Raw genomic sequence first — 23,587 nt, forward strand, 5'->3', positions numbered from 1 at the left:
TACCGCCCTCCGTGGTATTCTGTTTTTTTTTTTTCTTTTTTTTTTTTTTTTTTTTTTGCTGATCAGGCACAAAGAACTTACCGCTGATCATCATTTGTTTTTCACACGGCCCTTCAATCGACAGGTATATTTCCCAGCAGGCCCAACGGAGTCGTTCACCGCCATTAAAAAAAAAAAAAAAAAAACCGTAAAAGTCATGGTATTCTGCCTTTTTCTTGTGCTGATCAGGCATAAAGAACTTACCGTTGATCTATTTTGTACACCCGACCACACGAAGATGCTCTGCATGTTGCCCCGCTGGCTGTAGTTCTCCGACAACCCAGCCCGTCATCGCCGACAGCACGCATTAATTTAATCCGTCTCAGCGGCCGGCCGCACAAGATGTCGAAATTCCCTTACATTGGTTTTTTCCCCCCCCTAATCTCGCCTTGTGCTGGCTCGAAAAGATGACTTCGAGATCTTGTGTGGTCGGCCGCTGAGACGGGTGAATGCGGTTGTGTTGTTGCTGCGGTATTTTCCCTTTTTTTTTTTTTTTTTTTTTTTTTGGTTATCTGGTCGAGGAAAATTTATTTAGTGGCTTTTTTGCAGCCTGGTGAGAATGGAGAGTATTTTGGCGATTCAGTTCATCCATTTTCTGTCTAGATTCAATTGGTCTTTTGACGGTTTTCAACGGTGTGGTAGTTCGTTGCGGACCGACTGCGACCGAGGCGTATCGAAGCATGCCGCCAAAATCTCCCAGACGGGAGAGACAATCGAGCGTCCGGCCACCCCAGGTCCCAAGCCCCGAGCTCAAGCATCTACCTGTTCATGGCGGACGTGACCTACCTGTGCCATGCATGGGCTCGGGATTTGCGTGGGGCCAGGTGTATTCCGGGAGTCTGAGACGCAGAAGGCTGGATAGTTTGGTTTCAGAGAGCGGCGGCGGAAGATGGCCCGACACCGCAGAATCTCGGAAATAACGAAACGAATTGGACTAGGGGTACTGTCCCGGTTACTAGGCAAGTAGTATTCCAGTCCAGTACTCCGATTCGTTGTTTCCGAGGTTCTGCGGTGGTAAAGAGAGGCGGTGCGACGAGAGGAAGTTGTGATGTTTTTGTTGTATTTGTTTGGCACCACGCGGGGTGGGTCATGGGGTGTCACTCGGGATTGTAACCCTTGCCCTGTTAGTTCGGGCATTGGTGGTGGTAACCACCACCGCTGCATGCACCGCAACGTCTTTCGAAAACGAGCTTCAACTAATGATAGTTTCAGTCTTACATATCCACGGGCTTATTCCTTTGTTTACTCAGCACGATAGCGAGTAGCTGAACATGGTCTGCCACCCACAAGGGACCGATAAACGGCGCACGTCCCGGTCACACTCGATCCCACATTGCAACAGTGGTAGTAGCGCCTACGAAATTCTGTAGGAGAGAGTATAGTGATGACTCGCTGTCTGTTTCAAGGCCCAAACCTTGAAGGAAGGCTATTCTATTACAGAGGGAGTAAATGCCGTCTTGTAACTACGCGGTCAGATGTCGACGCACCCGAAGAATGGGGATAGACCGCGGCCGTGGGAGCAGGCGAGAAGGTAAGAGATAGAAAAAGGAGATTCAATCATCAAATATGCCTTCTTCTCGGACATAGTCGTCATTTCTGAGGTCACGCATATCCGATCACTTGACCGCCCCTTTTCCGAAGGGTTGACGGAATGAACGGTGGCGTTGAAACAAAGGTGCCGGGCGAGTGATAAAAGAGAAATCAATACACAGTGTAGACCGTTCTGACTCGAACCACAGACGCACGATTTAAATCCTGTGCGCGGTACACTATCCCATGTCAAACCCGCCGATGAGCCGGGTTGAGATTAGCGGTCTGGATTACATCGACGTACTACTTGCTTCTAGCAATCGTGCTATAGAGCCCACTAGCGGGGGTAAAGAAAAACAATCAAATGACGGAGGCGGATATATTGCAGCTATTCCCATCGTCGACACCCCCAAGCCGCATCACCAACGCATCCAAGAAGCGTTAAATACAGAGCCCGGTCAAGCAGCACGCCGGCCCAAACAGCACATTCGATCTTTGCTAGCTAGGCGATTGGGGATTCAAACACCGAGGCCTGTAAACAGTACAATACCTCCAGTTCGGTATATACTACAGACCAGGCTTAATCCGGGCAGATAAAAGGCACAAAGGCAAGTGAAGAAGAGTGCTGTTTGGCGCCTTGGGTGCTCGAGGGCTCCAGCGGTACCCAATGTTCATGAGCACGGAAGAAGAGTTGAGTTCTTCGGAGCGTCTCCCCATGGCCATGGCCGGGGCGGTATGCATACCGAACTCGTTCTGAGCACGCACCCATGGTACAAGCAAGAGCGAGTGTGGCTTCAGCCAGGCAGAAGTAAATAAATGAGCCGAAATCACAGGGTCGTCGGCGAGGCCTGTCCGAATATCTACGCACGGCTTTCAGCAGTAGGGGCAGCAAAGAGCTTCAGCGGCGAAGAGTACGCTACGTTCCAGTAACGACTAGGGCCAATCAAAGATCATGTAATAATGTAGAGTGACCACACAATATGAGCAACGCTGCTAGCAGACCCATCCGACTGCAGTCAACTGTAGTCGACTGTGCCAAGTGAGATAGTAGAAAGAAATAGGACGGACTGTTTAGGCTGTAGGACTGCAGTCGACTCTGACCGTCCGGCCAAGACAGTCCGCCCGAACATTGGACGGACTGGATGGACTGCGGACTGCATAAGAGCTAAAAGTAGTTTAGTAAAAGAGTTGTGATGTGTATATTTGCGGAGTAACAGTTCACTCTATATTTTTGATATTATCTTCATCAGTATCAGGAGTTCAACGCAGAGTTTCGAAGAATTATTATTATTAGCAATTTTTTTATTTCTACAACCAGATACAGCATTTTCCGGATCGTTGGAGGAACCGGTTCGATGGCGGACAGGGTGCATGTTGGTGTGGCTCTAACAAGTGGCGGGAATATATCTATCAGAAAAGAGTCCGAGCTCCAGTCGGGACAAATATACAAACGCAAGGATTTATAGGAAGATATTTTCATCTGTAGCTGTAAACTCTTTTCTCTCTATGAAATTTGAGTTCATCATGCCTCTTACCTTTATCTACCCCAACAAAATATCTTATCATAATCATGAATTGCCTGTACTTGATTTTGATCTCGCACCGCAAGCAACTACAAAGCTAACGGTTGACAATGACAAAAATTACGATAAATTTGAACAGATTGCCATGGAAATCGGGCACTATCATGCAGAACTCAAGGAGTTTAACAACTCTATTGATAATGCTGATAGTCAAATAAATAATACAGCAAAGAAGCCGGTCATTACACAAATAGGAAAAATGTATGATATACCGGAAACTACCCTTCGCAGCCATATCAAAAATCCTAGGCAGCAGATGATTGTGGAAGCAAATGTGGAAAAGCAGCTTTTAACAAAAGGGGAGGAGGAAGTATTAGTAAAAAGACTACTATTTTTGGACGATTTCTATATACCTACCAATAAAGCTTTATCAGCTTGCTTGATTTTCACTACATACAAAAATAGATCCTTTTATACTAATAGGTAGGTGGCCAAAGGTAGCAGGCAGGCGGTCAAAGGTAGGACTTTGTGGGTACGTGCGGGTGACGGTTTGTGACCGCACCCTCTAACTAGTACTAAGGGTTCGAGTACTAGCAGTGCGCACCCTAAGCCCTACCACAAAATCTCCCAAATTTCTGCACGTGACGTACCGTTAACAGCCCAGAGCTATAGTGCTAGAAACGCCCTTGGAAACAAAGTGCGGTCTTAGAGGTACCATTCGTCCTTGTTCTATTTGCAGTCGGAGGCCCACGATAACGACTGAAACGTAGGTCCCAGGAGGACATGTGCGAGCATAAGAGGTAGTAATCCTTCACTACTCTTTAGACTAACCAGATATCGCCGTAATATACTTCTCATCTGTGGTTTATTGTATAGCGCAGCTGGCCGATTATCTCCTGTTCCGGTATGGAGAAGGTTACTCGCTATTTCCAATTCAATAAGCCTCATTTGTTGACCTAGCGAAAAGTGCGGCAAGCTCAGGCTGTCTTTGATGTCTTTGTAGTGGTGTATATGGTCTCCGAATTACACCCGCTACCCTTGTGCGCGGTTCGCCCAGCAGAGAAGGCCCCGACTCCACGTACGTCAATCTATCCTCGAGGGGCGGTCTGGTCGCTGTTTTACTGTTTTTTTTCCAGCGCTAGTTACGACCGCTCCACACCTCTCGGCTCTACGCCTCAAGCTCCCGATGCCCGAATTGGCGTTCAAGGACTCCTAGCTTTGTATATGCCTGATGGGGGCTACATTTTATCCGAGTTGGTCGTTGCACATTCTTCCCAGCTTAGCTACTCGAAGGGCTAACCCCAATTTCCCCAGGCCAACTTCCTTCGTCTATCCGGAGGTTATTATCGACGAATCCAACTCTTAAACCTGATGGAGCGAAGGCTCACGCAGTCCGGAGACCCTGGTGTCGAAAGGAAGGCACTGGTATCGAAGAGAAGGAAAGATATGGTGACTGCTGGAAGGGCCCGCATCTGTAGTCAATTCGTCACAAGGAGCTCTGCGACCTTCATTACTAGAAGAAATATCACCAGACTTACATCTCATATTACTGCTGTCTAGTCGGTCCTCTTGCTACCAGCCGCTATTGATAAAAATCCAAGCGTACGCCGAAGCTGAACATGATCCCAGACATTATAACACGCGCGGTTATATATACGTAGTGAGAGCTACACTAGGTGTTGCACCTTATACCCCAACAGTAGCGCAGCGATAATTGAAAATTATTGGGTGGCCGGAACTATCGTGGTAGCGAGAAGAGGGAAGAGTTAGTGTTTGAGATGACATGGTTGGCGATGGTAGTCTTTCTTGTGCGGAAGTGTGATGAGTTCAACACGGTTGGCCACTATGGAACTTCCGATGTGGCAGGTGCGGTTCATCTATGCCAATCCGGGCAAGTCATGGGCTATCACTCGAGCGTTTAATAACCCTAACCCTCTAATACCCACTAATCCCTGTCACACACCACCAACACCGGTACCATCACCAACGCGCCTTTTTCAACGAGGCGCGTCAGAAATACGGACCGGGGAAGCGGGCAGTGAAGGAATACCCTCCGTTGGTTTATCTTGGCCGATTCGCCCCCCCCCGCCCCCCCCGGGGGTTCAGGATGCCTTCTCCTTTATATGTTGGATTATACCCAGCGGCGCCTCGTGCCACAGAATTTAGAACAAGACAAGGCTAGATGGATTGCCTGATCCACTTGATTTTTCCAGCCTGATCGGGCTGAGGTAAATGCTGAGCTGCTGAAAATCTGTCTTAGAGCCTGGCCGCAAAATGTGAGCGGGCAGGTATTTCGTATGCCGCATTCCGGGTACGTACGGGCTACCCACTGAGTCTATTGAGTTTCATCTCGCGTACGGGACGGGGAGGCTTGCCTTGTGGGGCTGGTAAAGAAGTATCGGTCTATTGTCTAAATTCATCCCACGCCGTTAGAGGTTTATATTCGGGGTGGGCTATTGGATAAGCCTTCTCGGTGCGTGGAGTGCGCTTGTCTGGTGAGTCAGAAATGGAGCGGTGGGCATGAGACGTGGTTTACCTTAGTTGTCCAGAAGGATAACTACGGTGGACGACATAGTAAGATGGGGGTGTCGAATCGGTTAGTCTAACTGATAGCGAGAACTCAGGCGTCGAGGCTGGAGTGTCGATGGTTGCAGCGGTGACAGGACCCGTGTGGACGAGAAAGCACAAAGCGAAGACTAGCTGGTGGTGTGGGTCTTTTAGCTAGATGGAAGGGCGGTGATGTGCCTCTGCTGAAGGCGGTATATAAAAGATATCTGGTGTTTGCGCGGATATGTGTGGGTATTATATATGTGGCGGTGGATAGGTGCAATTAATCTGGATTCCGTTATTGTGGGCAAATCATACTATATCACTCGAACACTAGCGCGACCCCTAGCCCTGACAACACCAATCACCAACCACCACCCCCACTACGTCTATCGAATCATCGCCATCACCACCACTAGCAACCACCATCTCTTCCCACAAAACACCACCACAAGCAACGTAAGTTACAGGGTACAGATCCTTCATCACGCACCACTGAGATGAATGCGTTTATCTCAGTCACTACTCCGCCGAGCTACGTTACTAACAAACCGATTCTGGACTTGCTTAAACTCCGGAAGACCTTGCATGGTAAATGCCTGGAGTAAGCTTCTGGCCCTTCGGTTCAACTGGAGGCTGTATTTAGTGTAGTTACGAACTGCCTGCGAGACTTCTCAAATCCCTAACCCTAGACTAAAGATAACGATTAGATTAGATTAGATTAACGGGATCAACACCCCCCAATTTTACGGAACTATAATTACAAATGCTGAATAACCAAATTACTACGTGGTGGGCGTCCTTTGCTGAATTCTAGGACTAGTAATTACGCGGGTTCTCTATAGGGGCGCTGTGTACCCATTCTCGTCTTTGGGCGGAGCGGTGTGTCAGCCTGGATCGGTGAGAGGTAGAGCTGGTGTAAAGTCTCTCTGCTTCTGAGTTGGCATCTGGATTGAGTGATTATTGAGGTCATTGCTTACGGATGATATAAGTAGTACATTGTGGCTTTCACGAACATTCCTGAGTTTACTAGTTTTTCATGAGAGGAGCTGGATTATGGTGCCTTAAAGGTCGACGTCATAGCGGGCTACATCTACTTGAGAGGCTCGCGTTTGAGCTAGCACCATTCCATGAATATATACACAGGCTTCAGCCCTACCACCCAACGACCCTTATGTCATCGCAGCATCCGAACACGCGCAGCAAAGAATACGCACACGGGAACAGAGCAACCCACGTGCACGCCCTCAATCACCACATCTCACTAACCAGAGACCACCTATCTCCGAGCCACGCGGGATCACTCGGGCCCTCTACTCTGCTGACTGTAGCACAGCGAAAACAGATGCTGAATCCTGATTGGCCGGTTTACCTCAGCTGGCTTACTCATGCACGCTGGATGTCATTGGACGGGCAAAGCCTCAGGGTCGGCTGCAAGCCACGCGGCGGTGGCGTCGGCTCGGTGAGTAAGCTTTCTCAAGGAACACTGAGGCTTTGGCGGCGAGTTTGTGGTCTTGGTTATCTGCTGCATCTTGTGTAGCCAAGTACTAACTGGCCTGCTTGAGACGAGGCCGAATATACCCTCGGGCATGAGCGTAGGAAGTCGTCCACAACCATTACACAATTGCAAGGCTAGGGTGTCTTCATAAGGTTAGGGATGTTTTCTGCCCTTAACGAATCATATCGAGGTGTCCATAACACCGTATATCGTAGGTGTTCAGAACATGGTATCGTAGGTGTCCAGAAAATCACCGAGATAGGTGTTCTTAGCGCGCAGATAAATACAGGAGCAGAAGGAGCCTTCCCTTCTTCTCCAATCATCAACACAGGCACATTCTGTCTCGCTTCTAAATAACCTATCAAATTGAGACCAAATGGCCTTCTCTGTTCTGGCTGTATAGAAAGCCACACCGGCTGTGGTTACAAGAAAACCCGCACATACCATCAACCAGCAGCGCAAATGCAGCGAGGCTCAGGCTCCAGGCATCTTCTCAATCATTACTTCATAGTTCGTGTCAGCCCTATATGCCTATCCACGAATCATAGTCGTTGGTGTGAGATATCTTGTGTCGTCACTCAAAAGCTACATTGGGACGCGAGTTGCTATGTCCTCTCGAAGGTCACTGGTACTGCGCGTGTGTCCTTGAGACCTGGAGGAAGTCTCACAATGGTTTCGACCAGGAAGGGCGCAACGGCATGTTTCCACAGCCGCCGCCATTCGAAGCGCTGTTGGTTGGCGGTGACAGAGCACGTACGTCCTCATGCTTCATACATGGTACAGCACTAACCTAACCCTGACAAAGTCACACCCTGACCCCATACATACTTTCCCACTAGACGTGGCATTCCAGACCAGCTGCAAGTCCAGCGCCACCCGCCGTTGACTCTTAAGACCCGACTGCTACATAAACCTAACCACCGTTACACAATGGGAGTCGACATATATATAAGCCTTACGTTAAGCTCCGGAGGTTTCAGGATTAATGTGGCCCCTGCATGTACATACACACATCACGACTTTGATTGAAATCGATATGTATGTATATGTCCGCTACATTACGTTACGGATCGATCTGTGCAGCGGCATGTGCTGATGTGCTATGTTGACCAGAATATGGATGTGCATCAAGGAGGTATGTAGGACGAGTGACCGCCTATGATCTCAAATCCTGTCATGCCGGTATCGTTACTCGGCTATTACATACTTGTAACCAGGAGTTCAGTGGATCTTCAGATGAGACGCATCTTGACACTATGCAGTAGGTCTACTAGAGCAGCGTCTGGTGGTGAATTCTAAGCATCGGGTACTAATCTACAAAGTCTAGACTAGAGTATCTAGTGGGTAGTAGTCGTTTATGTACCCTCTTCTCTACATGAAGTCGACATACACGCCCTACCAACCCCCTCTCTCCTTCTTTCCCCCCGGTTCCCCGCCACCTCTCTCCCATCACCACTGCACAGCACCAAAAGCGCACCACTGTAAACTGTTGGGACATCGCTAGCCAAATCATCAGCAGCAGCACTCTGATCATGATCTACCTAGCTAGAGTAGACGAGACACTGCACGCAAGAGTACTTATTCTCCTCTCTAGAATAGGTGCTCTAGAGCTAATATGTACTCCAGCATAGTGCACTACATACATTGACAGCTATTCGGGGTACATGTGGACGTGCCCGACATCCAAAGCGGGCGCCAACCACCCAACTATTAATAGCAGCGTGTCTAATGCGGCCTAGCCGCTGCCGCAACGGGTACACGCGAGGGGGTTGTGCAGCTGGACGACTTAGTCTGAGAGCGTAGATAATCCGGAGTAGTTAGAGCGTGACAGAGTGACCCTGGTTCGGTATTATTTTTTATGCCCACCATGCAGCTTGATAGGGTGATGTTGTACACATACATACTCTACATGTCCCTTTTACTACAACCGACCAACTGCTAACTACTAATCAACTACTCTACCTACTACACACTACGCCCCCGGCCCTGGTCGAAGATCACAACCTCCAACGCGCGCAAAATAACAAGGAACAAAGGTATCGTGAATATGCTAAAGCAGTGGTATCATTTTTCGCCCTTCCCTTCGCCGTTCCCCCTCCCCATCCGAAAAAAACCAGCCAGTAGTCCCTTCTCCCCTACACAAAAAAAAAAAAAATCAAAAAAGGTATCATCGACAACATACATAGTAGAACCGAAGCATAACCACAAGAAAGTAGAGTAGAGCCACAAGATGTAAAAAAAAAGAAGAAAAAAGAAAACTCGCCGTCGTCGCCGCTAGTTAGGCTGGACTGGATCGACTGGACTGGACGCCCCCTACACAAACAGTATCCAATTCTAGTCTGTATGCATGCATGCACCAATGCAGGAAGAAAGATATAACGAAAAAAAAAAGAGACGGAAAAAAAAAAAAAAAGGATCAAGCTGTTCTTTTGCACGTAACATCGTAACGCTAACGCAAGCAAGCCCAACTTTTATAATAACCACAAGACGGAAAACAAAACAGAAAATGACATAAATGAAACATAAAGATCCCAAAACAATGAATGTTTCAACAAAAAAGGAGAACAAAACCACAAAAAAAGTCCCGAGATGCAAGAGCCAAAGAGAAAAAAATCACATTATCACATCACATCACAACCCTCATCTCATCTCATCGCATCGCATCTCATCTCTTAATGCTACCATGTCTACTACTCCTACAACACCAAAAATATTAGCACACATTCCTTCACTCAGGTCCAAATCCAAATCCAAATCCACAAGAAGGAAAGGTCAAACATACTGATACGGTCCCGACCCCTGCGTACTCCTCGGCGGATTCCTCGTATAGCCAATATACGTCCCCGACTGCTCCGGGTTCTCCTGCAGCCTCCTCCCCCCCGTCGACGCCTGCCTCATCGGCGGTGGCGCTGGCGCCTCCACCTGCGGCGGCTCCGGCGCAGGCGGCACCGCCGGCGGACTAACAAGCGCCGGCTTTCCCGGCGGCGGCCTATTCGCCGACGGCCCGGGCCCAGGTCCAGGGCTCGGAAAGCCATGGATCGAGTTCGGGCGGCTCTTATGGCTGTGCCGATGCTGCGACGAGCGGCGGCGGTGGTGGCGGTGCTCCTTGTCGTCGTCGGCCCCGCGGGTAGTCGATCGCTCGCGGCGGATGACGCGGACCTCGCCGTTCCGGATGCGGCCCGAGAGCTCGATGAGCTCGTCGATCTGCGCCTCGTCGAGCACCTGGAAGACCATGATCGAGTCCGACTGCTCCTTGAAGTCGTAGCCGATGACCTCGACGGCGCGGCGCGCGACAATGTCGCGGCTGATCTTTGTCCAGCGGTGCTCGGTGCCGTCGGTGGACTTGCGGGTGCGGCTGATGGAGCGGCGGCGGCGGCTGTGCGGGCGCGGGCCTGGGCCGCCCATGGGCGCGCCCATGTCGCGGTCGCGGCCGCGGTGGTCGTCGCGGTAGGGCGAGTTGGGCCCGTCGAGGGAGAGGGCCTCCATGCGGTAGAGCTCGCGCTCGCGGTAGTCGTGGTCGTCGTAGCCGCCGTCGCTTCCAGTCTGTCTTCGGATGGGCATCATGGCGCCCTGCATCGGCATCATGGTTCCCTGGGCTGGGGGAACAACGCCCGGGACTGGCGGCGGCGGGAGGATCACGGGCTCGACGCCGTGGGGGAGGGTGTATGGGGATGGTTGTGGCGGCGCTGGGATCATGACTGCCGGTGGTGCTGGGGCAGGTGCTGGTGCTGGTGCTGGTGCCGGGGGCGCAGGTGCTGCTTCAGGTGCTGGCGGGGCTGGTGCGGGGGCCGGGGCTGGTGCCTCTGACGCAGGGGGCGGCATGATAGCTTGGGTAGTAGGGGGTGGGGTGCCTCGCGATGGCGCCGCGGCAATCGCCCGCTGGTTGATGGGGGAGTTCAATGGCAGCGTGTGGGAGCGGGAGGTGGTGTTGATAGTGATGTTCCCAATCGGAGGCTTGCCCCCACGGGTGCTGCCGCTGTAATTGATGTCAATGGTGCGCCCGTCATACTCAATCCTGATATTGCTCTGGCTAGCCTGCTCTGGCTCTGAATCGCTGCCGCTCCCTGACGTTTCCGAGCTGGGACGGGCCCGTGGCTGCTGCGGCTGCGGAATCATTGCCCGCGAGTCACTCGCCGGCACAGACCGCGACCTGGCCCTCACCAGAGCTCCCTTGTCAGTAGTACTTGCCGCCTTCCTTGCACCTGGGCGGTACACCTCCTCGAAGTCCTCGGATCCGTCGCCACTCGCCTGAGAATCCGTGAGTCCCAAGCCGTGATGCGGCCCCCTCGACCTGCTCCGCTCCCTCCTAACCTGGCGCGGGCGTTGCTGCTCTCCCAGGACAGGCCGTGGGTTGTTGGGGTGATACACGGTTCCCTCCCGCCTAAACTCGCTAGGCGGAGGCCCGCCAAGGTGATACTCCCGGTCCCTGACGTTCCCGGGCTGACTCGCGTGGGGCACAACATAGCTCTGCTGCCTGTCCATCGGCCTCTCCATCGGCCTCTCCATCGGGAAGTTCATGTCGTAGCTCTCGCCCGAGAAGTTGCTGCTGCTAGAATGGTAAGCTGTAGACTGCGGGCGACCACCGCCGCTCTGGTTCGGCACGATATACGGGCCCCTCCCGGGCGGCGACGGGCTGCGAGACGAGGACCGGGACGTCTGTGCACCGCGCCGGGGCGGCCCGCGATAATCGAAGTGATCCGGCCCGTGGTCGTATCCGCCCTGCGGCGCATGCGGGGACGGCTGGGAGTGGTGCTGCTGCTGGTGGATCACGTTTGGTCGCTGCGGCGGCTTCTCGCTGTCCGTGTTCCGGCGGCCCAGGCTGTTCATGCGGCTGTGCATGTGCGGGTCCATTCCGCCGCGCATCCCTTGCTGCTGCGGCGGGCCCGGGGGCCCGGGGGCGGGGGCCATGTGCTGGGGAGGGGGTGCGGGCGCGGTGCCCATCCGGCCAGGCACCGGGGGGCCGCCCATGCCCATCCAGTTCGCCACGCCGCCCCCGGGGGAGGGCTGCGGCGGGGCGTAGCCGGGCGTGGGCGGCACCGACTGCGGGTGGGGGGGGCCGTACCCGTAGTGCAGATCCTCGGTGCTGTCCTGGGGCGAGTGGGGGCCGGAGTAGGGCCTGTTCTGGTGGTGGCCGTGGGGCGGGCCGGGGGCGGGTGGCGCGGGGGCCATGGGGGCGCCGCTGTAGTACATGTTCTCCGGCGGGGGGCGGTGCAGCGAGCCGGTTGAGGCCCGGTGCGGATCCATTCCGTAGCGTTGGCGTGACGCGGGGGATTGGCCTCGTCGGTTCGCCATTGCGGGGCTAGAGAGGGGTTTGTATCACGAGATGTTGGGGGGTTGTTGCAACAAGACACGCACAACGAAACAACAGCAGAAGAAGAAATACTATGTGGTGATGGCAATTTAATAGCAGCAGCAGCAGAAACACAGATGTCAGGATGGATAAATAGCGACAACGGTGCAGAAAGAGATCTCTAGCGAGACAAACCGATGAGGCTGCACTGAGAGATGCTGATGCTGATGCTGACGATGGTGATGGTGATGGTGATGGTGATGGATGGTGATGATGATGATGATGAGTGGAGAAGAGGGGAAGAGAAGAGAAGAGAAGAGGAAGTAGAAGAAGAAGAAGAGGAAAGATAAAAAGAAGGGAGGGTGGGGATGGGATATGTATGAGTATGCAAGCAGTAGTAGTGTGTATGTATGTGAGGAAGGGATTGCTCTGGTTGGTTGGGAAGAGGATGGATGGCGATTGGGCGGAATGTGATGCTGATGATGGGATTGAAGAGGAGTGATGAGGGGTTTCGCTTGATTTGCCGTGACGGAGAAGAAGCAGAGGATAGATATGTAGGATAATAGAGTAGTACTAGTAGCAGTAGTAGCAGCAGCAGCAGCAGTAGCAGTAGCTACATGTAGTTGTGGCAGTAGTAGAATCTAGATATCTGCGATACCTGCCTGAGATACTGCAGTAGCAGCAGCAATTGCAGACTGCTGCTGCTGCTGCTGCTGCTGCTGCTGTATCGGAGTGAGTGGTCGCAAACTGGAATGGCAAGGGACCGCCTTCCAACGTACGGGAGATGATTTGTGCGATGTGCCACGTCGAGCGGGGGAGAGATGGATGGATGGATGGATGGATGGATGGATGGATGGATGCGATATGTGGATGAGAAAATAAAGACTCTCACTCACTCACAAAAGCTAGAGGCAGAGAGGGGATGATGATGATGCTGATCTATTTACTCCATCAGAGAATGCTCGAAATCTATTCGACCTCCGTCTCCCCTCCGGATCCCCTCATCATCATCGCTGCTCAGAAGTGAAATTGTGTTCTGTGACCCATGCTGCTTTACTACTGCACTCCAGCTAGCTAGTACTCCAGACAGGTAGCCTCAACCATCACCAGCTGTGACCGACCCTCCAAAATTAATCCCGGCGGGCGTCAAAAGGAAAAAAAAAAAAAAAAAAAAAAAATGGAAACGTTAACAACCCCCCTACCTAACCCCAACCTACTACTACTACTACCTACCCTCCGTGAAATGCTGCACCGTGATGTCGATGGTCACCCTTCCTCCCCATTGCACACTATCTATTGGCAGTGGGAGTTTTATTACCTCCGGATCCCCCCCCCCCCCAAATCATCACACCTCAGTCTACCGTGAGTGAGTGAGCGAGTGAGCGGGGTGGCGTAGCGTAGGGCCCATCTCTAAGGAAGTTCTTTGCCTGAGACCCTTGCTTCCGTACCGGCTATGGCTACGGCAAGGTACAATTAGTTGGGTCCCTTTTTTTTTTTCTTGTTTGCCCCTCCCTCCTCCCTCCCTCCCCTAGCTCTCATACTACCTACTACTATTACAACTCCAGGGTCTCATCCAGCGGTAAGCAGCCGCATCAACGTCATGTCTCTCTTCTCTCCCCCCTCTCTGTCTCTGTCTCTGTCTCTGTCTCTGTCTCTGTCTCTGTCTCTGTCTCTGTCTCTGTCTCTGAACATCACTACATACACTCAAGAATGAGCGGTGCACGATGATGATGATGATGCTGCCCAGCTAGCACGCGAAGAGAGGGGGGGGGGGGGGGGGGGGGGGGAATTAGATTTTTGCACAGCCAGCCAGACAGATGGACCAGTTTGTTGTAGGAGGAGAACTAAACACGTGTTACGAGCTCACCCACTAGAGTAGACTCCCTGGACTGTGTGCGGCGACAACAACGACGACGACGACAACGACAACGACAGCAACGGTGGCCGTGGGTGAGGGTGAGGGTGAGTGAGAATGGGTACCTACATAACCTACCTGCCCACAGTAGAGCACAGCATAGTAGAGCAGAGCACGGTATGGTACGGTATGGTAGAGTGGTGCGGTACGGTACGGTACGGCTACACATACACCTACACCTAGCAGATTATCTAGCTACAGTCCCTACATGAACCTACCCCAAGCTGTCCGCACCCACCCACCCACCATGACAGCAGCACAACCCCGGCTGGCCGCCGCTTCACTCCTCTCTCCACTACACTCCACTCCACTCCACTCCACTCCACTGCCCAATTTTCCCTTTCGCGTGTCATTCTGCTGTTGTTCCCATCTCGAGAAACTTAAACGGTTCCTCCCCTCAAATATTTTTTTTGATAGTGAAACTGCACTTTTTTTCTCTTTTCTCTCTTTTTTTTCTCTCCCCCGCGCGCGCCTCGTCCTCCCCCCCGGCGTTGCTTTTTTTTTTTCCCCGAGCCTTGCCTCGTCAAACTGTTTCGCCTGATGGGGGAAGCACAGCAGAGCCATAGCAGCGGGTCATGGGCAGTATACCTACCACCAACCTCTGTGACGTAGTTAATTCAGCTGGCTTGAGCTCTACCAACACAACATCAACGGTCCAGCCAGCCCACGGAGGGGTCAACACTTTCTAGAAACAGGTGACGAGGACAGCGTACATGTGAGTACATGTACCTACTCTATAATAGCTACCTACCCACTATATATCTGCGGCGAGCGAGCGTGCAAGATCGAAGGGGGTGTTGTGAGTTGCCAGCTTGCCTCTCTATGCTTACTTCCCCCCCCCCCCCCCCCACTATTATCGATAACAGACGCTGTATGATATGACTGTAGCCTATACCCTACGCGGTGCGGGGGAAAAAAAAAAAAAAAAAAAAGATTTTTACAAGGTAGGTGTAGTGGAGGTTGCGCGTTTATCCGCCGCCGCGTTTGCTTGCTGGGACTGCTGCCTACCTCTAGCTCTTACCACGTAGACTGACTTGACTGTCTGTTGAAACATTTGATATTACTCAGAGCCTCATTTCAAGTTTTTTTTTTATTTTTGTTTTTTTTTGCCGCTCGCGAGCGTTTTAATTTTTCTGGAGTGCGTGTGAAGACTGTCGGCCGTCCGTCACGTGCGGGCGGGATCGCAATAAACGTACCGTTGACAGTAGTATTGCTCGCTGGTGGTGAGTGGTGGATCAGTACATACAGTAGGAATTAAAGAAACCCTAGCCCGGGCCCGCTGACGAGGGTCAAATAGCGAAAAAAAAAAGTGCAGTAGTAGCCTTGTAGCAAACACCGCCTCTTCTTCCCGGAACCAAAAAGTTTGTGTGACCATGGCTAGCAAGTATGTTTTATGTATGTCACGCTACTTGGCATGTTGCGTGACGTGACTTTGCCGGGGGGCTCGGGCTGTTTCGATCTCGGGCCATGATGGAACATTTTTTTTATATTGCATTTTGGGGGAATGCTGGATAATTCCATGGACTCTCATAAGCGAGACCCCCCCCCCTCTCCCCCCCGCTCCCCGGAGTCATGTCCGCCTTGCCTGAAGCTTGCACACACTCAAGTCGTAGATAGGTGTATGGTACTCTACTTTACTCTACACATCCCTGGCGAACATCTCATCGTGGCCAATATACACATGCTGGGAGGGGGGTCTGCTATAAAGAACTATGGATCCAACGACTACAAACCACGCACTCTTCGCACAGCATGGGTCCGAAAACGTCAAAAGTTAAAATCGCCCACACCCCCATAGACACCGGATATACTACATGAGCAATGTATAATGTATGTGTGTATGTCGGCCAGCGATTCGGTCCTAGGATCCTACATGCATCGACAACGGGAATCAAACTAGCCTTACCTCACTTACTTCACATGGCAGGTGCATTTTCCATCCTCTTCTCCATCATCTTCTTCGTCTCCTTCATCCTTTGTGCTTGTTCGAATACTAATGATCGTCAGCTTACCGCTTCCTCTTAGTTCCTCTGCTTCCACCTAATCGACATATTCTAGGCAAACAGGCAGTTCGTATCGATATCGGAAGATGCCAGTTGAAGGATACTTCCGGAATTCTCCATATCTAACTTCTCTCTCGGCATTCCTTGCGCTGTGCTGTAATACAAGCAGAGCCACATCGAATAGGGTTCCACCGAGGCGTTTGCGAACGAGCCATTAGGAAACGTTGATGTGATGTGATGTGATGGGCATTATCTATCTAAGGAATATGTATCTGGCTGGCTCAGGCAGACATAGGATGAAGGAAGGCCATCGATATTGGATGCATCTTACTAATTGGGCAGACGCAATGGGCCAATTGCCACGATCCACGAATGGAGCTCGCGGGGCTCATCAGAAATGACTCGTATCCGTGGATTGGAGGATGGTATGCCGTTTGACGTCCGGCCTGACTGGCGAGACTCGGCTCGACTGGTGGTCCGAGCCTGGCTGAGATCTGCTTTGGGGCGTGGGTGGGAGTGGTGGTTGTAGTGGGTGGTGGTGGGTGTCGCCCCATCTCGTATACTCATGCTGGACCGAGCGTTCCAGTAAGTATTGTTGCCAACTACCACTGGAAGACACACTGGGCATATACATACAATCCACTGGTACCATCGCCGATTCAGAACATGACTAGCCTAGTCAGAACCAGCAGAATCATGATGGGGGAGAAAAACGGCTCGGGTGGTCCAATTGCTTTAATCCACGAACGAATGGGTTGATTTTTTCCAAGACGGAGATCAAGAGGGTGGTGTTTGTTGCATCTGCGCGGATCATCGCCCTTTGTAATCTTACCGAAAGTTGGCTCGCCGTGGCATCGAACCATGGGCGAGATACTGCCTTGATGCCAATCGTATCTTGAGAGACACCCCCCGGCTCTTGATACCTCTATCGGCACGGAATACTCATTCATCTTGTGAACAAGCCTGATTATCCTGGGACGTGCTCCCGCTCCTACATATACGGGGGAGTTGACGATTGAAGTACTCCAGTGAATAGTGCTACAGGGGTCCAACCACATGCTGGAGGACCCGGTTTTCTTTCGAGAAGTCTCTCATGACTACATGGTGCCCTCGTTAGGAGTAGTTGGCGCCGGGTATCACTTCACGCTCGGAGTTAATAATAAGTCTCGTTATGAATCGAACCAAATAACCACTTACATATCTGTAGATATGGATACCGGCAGAGCAGAGCACAGGGCGAACCATGATTTCTTATTCCGCCAGCCGTAGACATTTGGCAAAACTGGATCTTTGATATTGGAACCATGCCTTTTACAGCGTCAGTTGGCGTGATACGAAGATTGTTGGTAGTGTATCATTGACATGGATCGGCGCACTATCTATAATTACCCTGCGTCGTATGCTATTTTGGTTGACTTGACACGAGGCGGTTAAGCCGTGTTGTCTTGTTTTTTGTTTTTGTTTTTTGGCTCTTTGTTTGTTTTGGTTTTGGGGTGTAGGCACTGGCCCTTGGGGGTGGATTGACGGGCTTTGTATGTTGACCTATTTTTGCTTATGTCGAGTCAGTTGGGGTCCACGGGGCGAGAGATATCTAGAGAGTACATACCGAGTATGTAACTAAATGTACATGAACCCTGACAATCCCTATCGCCCGCTCAACCAAACATCACTATCCCACCCATGGCCGGCGGCGGCGAATGGGGGGTGTCCTAATTGGCTGCCGTTATTTCAATTCCTGCTGGATGATAGGCCGTTTCCATAGGAGTATCTGAGACAGTCATTATTTCATCAACCTGCGTTCATTGGGTAGGCTTTGTACCACCATATCTGATCGCCGCATCTCGAGATATCACTCGGTGTTGACGATGTGGTGAAGAATTTTATTCCCCTCATATGATGAAATGGTATTGGTGATGTATCGGTTTGGGTATGCTGTTGGTGTTTTGGTGAGCGTTGGAGGTGGTAGTGGTCAGATGCTGCATCTGGGGTTTGTGTGGTCTCGTGCCGAGCTGCAAAGGGTCCTCAGGGTTTGGGGGTTAAGGGCTAAGCGGTCAGCTGTACCCTAACAGGATACCTAACAGGACACCTAACAGGACACCTAACAGATGGGAGCACTTTGTATATCTCGGTAATTGACCAATTAGTTTGGAACCCACTCAATCTCAGAGTTTTTCGGGACCAGGGTTTGTAGTCTGATGCGGGACTTTGAGTATTGTAATCATTATGATCGGCACACAGGTTCTCTGCAACAATTGAGGAGTGCATGTGCACAACGGCAAGCCAATCTCAGCTGTGTGTGTGTGTACACATTTCTTTTGAGACTAGGACTAGACCTACGTAGTACCTGATTTTTAGAAAGAAGATGACTTGGGGTGCGAGCTCTTTCTGCACTTAATGTATGTGTTGTTTGTATGGCCCTGTATTTGTCAGATACACAAACATCATTGAGAGTTAGAGAAATCTGGGCACGAGACTAACAAACAATGACAATTGACTTTTGCGCGTGACGGATGACTGAAGGCTGTAGTATTGTTATCATTTACAAACTTATTTCTAAATTTGAGTCTATATAATAGCACTGCCTGTAAAATGAAACATTGTCAGAAAATATATACAGACGCGCACATTGTGATAGTTAGGAGTGGTTTGATCAATTGAGCGGTTTGGTATTGGGATTCTGGTTTAGAAGTTTGCCTTCATGATCTGTCACTCGATATGTTCTTCTTGGCGCCAAGAGGTGGCATGTTAGTTAGGCAATTAGGGCTCCCTAGTTGTTTTGTCGCGAATGTTTCAGTCTACCCTCTTCTGTATTGTGTTGATATATCGTAATTTTACGAGTTTGCTTTAAACCTATCACAGAAAGAACAATTTGTTGGTTCATTGGGCCTATAAACACACCTGGAGCAAGAATTAAAGTGAAGCTACGAATCGATTGTCGGGCTTCCAAGATACTATGAGCACATATTCAAATCGATATTGACCCCAAATAAGAGGAAATCACGCCGCACAAAAATATAGGCTAGCTGTACGTACACAGGGTTAGGGTCCAAATCAGGGTTAGGGTCAACTTACAAGGGTTAGGGGAAGATTGCGCTGCTCACCAACTGATCATTGACCATGCACTGAGCTACTCAGTGACCGGCTTCTAATAACCACCAACCCCCACAACTACTTCATCTACACTCACTTCACCTGCCATCGTTCACTTTATCTGTCAACACTCACCGCATCGTCAAATGTCATCAACTTCAGATAATCTCCCCCTTGCACCTATACTTACTGACTCTGAAATCGCTGCTCTATCTCAATTACTGTACAAGAGCGCTCTACAACATGACATTTCGCTACATAATATTGATGGCACGAGCTCCCTCGATGAAAATAACGGTTCCACATCAGCCCATCAAGGATTTGCTAATAGATACGATACGTCAAGTTACGAAAGACCACCCAACATTCTGAATGCATTCGCTTTTGTATCTGCCAAGTATGAGAGCTCGGCTCAGTATATGGCCTTGTCGGCAGCTATGGGACAAAAGGTTTATGTCTACATTGCATGGAACTGGGAGAAGCCGAATGAGGAGGTAAAGATCCATCTCAAAAGTCTGTGGACGCATATGCAGTGCATTGCGTATGTGAGGCACTATATTCGCTGTGGAAATGCATCAGAACGTCGTGGCTGGGCTAGCATTGAGATTGAGGAAGCACCTTCGGGAGTTAAGGAGGTTAGTACTGAGAAACCCAAATCTGAATAATAGTATGTTTGAGGATGTATCCTCAGAGAGTGCTAAGACTGCTACTATGGAACAGATTTTATCGGGAAGGTTTTCAGGAAGGGATCCGGATCTTATCGTCCTGGAAGAACTTCACAAGAAGTTCATGCACGGTGTTCAAACATTTTGCTATCCCAAAACTAGGCGTCGAGTCAAAAAGTATCTCGCTCCCGGGATATCAGAATTTTATAAATTCTACTTCGACATCAACAGGGACTTTGTGAACCACGGGGATGTTTTGGCTAAAGTTATCCATTCGCTGTACTACATCTCCCGAATAGTAATGGTGAACATTAATGAGGACAACCCAGATAATTTCTCGGGTCTTGATTGGAGCCAACTGCTACATATGTTCAGAGTTCTACACCACAGGTACATAGCCAACGTGGATGAGATTTTAGGGCGGGCTCGCCTGATCCTACATACTTGTAGGGAGCTACAAGAAGTCAAAGGTAAGATTACCCCTCCTCTAACCTCCCATAGTATATCGAAGGCTCACACTCGGCCTTTAGAGGACACCACATTACATAATTTCAACATAGTAAAGGCAATATATAAGATTTCGGAACTAGGAACTTATATTTACGAGTTACTCGACTTTGCGTATTCCCCACGACGTCATGCAGTACTGCAGAAGGATATTGAAATCATATTTGTGGATTCTATTGTCGATCGGGCACCAGAACCACTTTCTCACCACGAAATGACGGCTATAGCGAAACTTGTCTTTGACACTACGTGGTACAACCCTGCTACAAACTTTTACGAAAGGATGCTAGCTGCCCACGAACGACAAACCAAATCCGTGGAGGCAGCATTATCAGCGAGAGCATCGTCACTTTCGGTGCACCCCGAAATGGCCTTGCTGATTTACCACCACCAACAATTCGCAAAGCATCGCTCAAATCCCGAATTCATTGCCCCATTTGAGTATATCGCAGTTAACGGGAGTCCATGTATCTGCTCTCGAGCTATGCTCGACGCATACTCGAAGGCAACAGAAAGATCGTTTATCCTTTACGGACATAACCCAAAACTTTCTGCTCCCTGGTGGGCCGCAACTGATTGTTTTGAGCCAAAATTGGCGGCTGCCATGAAGAGAATCTTTTACTGGAATATGGTGGAGGTCTACACGGCCCAGTTGCGTGAGTTTGAAGAACTTGGGGGTGTAAAGAAACAGGATGGGTTCGACGAGGTTCCCTTGGACAACAGCGTTGCGCAGCCAGAAGATGGTCTCGAAAAGAAGAGGAAGAAGAAATGAAGACCGAGTCATCTGTCAAGGTTCTTTGCTAGGGGAAAATGGAGGAGGAGGAATTAAATGGGTTCCGGTGGAGGATATTTTAGGCGGTGATATGACCGGTTGTGATTTCATTTTATCTTTTTTTTCTTCTCTTTTCCTTCCAATATCACAAATACAGGAGACATGGGCGGATTGAGTTTTCTGGCTTTCAAAGAGGTTTGAAGACATTTATGGTGGTAGGGGAAATGATGCCTGAATATGGGGGGGGCGACATTTACGTTCTCGTCTCGAGATATAGGCGCGCATCCCGTAGATATATATATTGGTCTTTAGCTATCCTCAATAACTATACTTCTTACACAATTAGTATAGCTATAAAAGATGGCGTACCTACGCGACGGTGAAGGAACATCACCACAAGAAATAAATAAACAAACATTCTCAACGACATACAGACCCCGGACCCAATTCAAAAATCTCTCTTTCCCATCTGTTTGAGGGCCGCAATGAGAGTATAAGTCCTAAGTATGGCTCCGGAACTCTTAAACCTAGTCCGACATAGACCGGTTAGGGGACAGAGTTAAGACGAAATAGTGAGCGAGTAGATTCAACCAATGGGTACGAGTTTGAGCACAATATATTGACTGCACCTGCTCACTTTTAACCCTGCCCCCGTCCGATCCGTGTAGGAAGGTTTAAGGCTTCCGGAGCCATATCCACATACTTGTATGTAAAGTGATAGAAAGGACCAGACACCCGACGGTATATACATACCGCAACTCAAGTATCTACATTGTATATATATCGTGGAACAAAAGGACCAGATATTTCGAGATAGTAGTGATGGACACAAGACAAACAAGAGGAGACTTGACCTAATCTCGTCTCGTCTTGGATCTAGGGAGCCAATATCTTATTACTGAAGAGACCCGGGTCAGGTATTGCGCAAACCCCCGAAACCATCAATAACTTGGTCCAATACTACCTGGTTGGGCGTTTTTTGGTGGCTAAACCAGCCAACACAGTCAGGGTTAAGGTTTGTGTATCTACTGGCTGTAAAAACCTCCATTTTCGAACATTTTTCAATATCTCGAGACCTCCTCAGACCACTCTCGAGACTAGTTGTTTTGCCTACCTCCTAGATTCGTCTCATCTAGCATTACAAGTACCTAGAAAAACAAAACCTCAAGGATTTTTGTTTCGTGCCCATCACTATTTCGAGACCATAAACAAGACACTACTAATCAACCATATATAACACCTACATATATAGCGAGAAGGCGCCCTTCAGAAGACACAACAACAAAAGGCTTCACCGTTGCCTTTTGGCAACCGAGAGCGTCCAAGAGTTCTATTATATACATGTAAGAAGTAGTAAGTAGTCTTGATAGTTACAATATAAGAAAAGTAGTACACGTAGATTCCGTGGAATCCAACGACATTTTCCTTAACAATTTTCTTAATTTAACAATCACTTTAATTTAGTTGTCAACCTAACAAGCTAAACAAAAAGAAGAAAACTGATGTTAATGATAGCCGGTTCGAGACGACCAGGAAGAAAAGCCCGACTCGTGGTAGCAGCTACTCGGCTTAACTCGGCTTGCAAAAACTCTAGTTTTTCAGTACCCTCAGACATTATAATTAGCCCTTGAAGTCATTCTAGATCTCTTTCTGTGAACGTATATTATTAGGGTTAGGGTTTTGCCACTTCTAGAGTTTATAAATCAATGACGAGCTTTCCAAGTCGAGCAGTGGAAGCTCGACTCGTGAGGGTAGCTGCTCGTGGGTGCTCGAGCTTTAGATTCCAATACCGTATCCTTGCTGCATAAGAATATGTAGTTAGCGAATCCGCACCCTTTTTAGTACTAATATATGTCGATCACGAGTGATATTCCATGCATATACCGTCAAAACAATCCCTTCGTCAGTTCCCGCGATTCACAACTTATTAGCGTGGAGATATTCAATAGGCTAGCTGTTATTGAGGCTGTAACGCTGCCAAAAGAAGTAGAATCTGTTCAAAAAGAGAAAGGAGGGGTGACAGACGTGACTTTCGCCACCAATAATCTAGGGTTAGGTATATTTAAGCAGGATTTGCAAGAAAATCTGCTAGACCGAGTTAAACCCTCTTCTTAGCGTCCGGTCATGAAAAAAGACGAAGGGTCTGCAATAACAAATCACCTGATTAATCCACTATTACCACCTATAACGGCCGATCCCAGTCGATAC

General features: G+C 49.7%; 4 protein-coding genes across 4 annotated transcripts; 1 reads left to right on the plus strand and 3 right to left on the minus strand.

The window, feature by feature from the left end:
* Window positions 1–4,454: 4,454 nt before the first annotated feature.
* H6S33_006303 (uncharacterized protein) lies at window positions 4,455–4,877 on the minus strand (the record flags this gene model as incomplete). The annotated part of the gene is made up of 3 exons (XM_044837989.1): window positions 4,455–4,564; window positions 4,631–4,664; window positions 4,785–4,877. 3 exons carry the CDS (start codon window positions 4,875–4,877, stop codon window positions 4,455–4,457), a joined length of 237 nt encoding a protein of 78 aa, XP_044689830.1.
* Window positions 4,878–9,909: 5,032 nt separating this feature from the next.
* On the minus strand, window positions 9,910–12,429 carry H6S33_006304 (uncharacterized protein; the record flags this gene model as incomplete). Its single annotated transcript, XM_044837990.1, has 1 exon — window positions 9,910–12,429. One exon carries the CDS (start codon window positions 12,427–12,429, stop codon window positions 9,910–9,912), a length of 2,520 nt encoding a protein of 839 aa, XP_044689831.1.
* Window positions 12,430–16,736: 4,307 nt separating this feature from the next.
* H6S33_006305 (uncharacterized protein) lies at window positions 16,737–18,027 on the minus strand (the record flags this gene model as incomplete). Its single annotated transcript, XM_044837991.1, has 9 exons — window positions 16,737–16,913; window positions 16,982–17,020; window positions 17,094–17,270; window positions 17,370–17,484; window positions 17,543–17,653; window positions 17,735–17,747; window positions 17,888–17,896; window positions 17,952–17,962; window positions 18,011–18,027. 9 exons carry the CDS (start codon window positions 18,025–18,027, stop codon window positions 16,737–16,739), a joined length of 669 nt encoding a protein of 222 aa, XP_044689832.1.
* Window positions 18,028–19,581: 1,554 nt separating this feature from the next.
* Window positions 19,582–21,379, plus strand: H6S33_006306 (uncharacterized protein; the record flags this gene model as incomplete). The annotated part of the gene is made up of 3 exons (XM_044837992.1): window positions 19,582–20,070; window positions 20,156–20,570; window positions 20,631–21,379. 3 exons carry the CDS (start codon window positions 19,582–19,584, stop codon window positions 21,377–21,379), a joined length of 1,653 nt encoding a protein of 550 aa, XP_044689833.1.
* Window positions 21,380–23,587: the final 2,208 nt, after the last annotated feature.

This window comes from Morchella sextelata (genome assembly GCF_020137385.1).
Source record: "Morchella sextelata strain SCLS chromosome Unknown scls_20, whole genome shotgun sequence".
Classification (NCBI taxonomy): domain Eukaryota; kingdom Fungi; phylum Ascomycota; class Pezizomycetes; order Pezizales; family Morchellaceae; genus Morchella; species Morchella sextelata.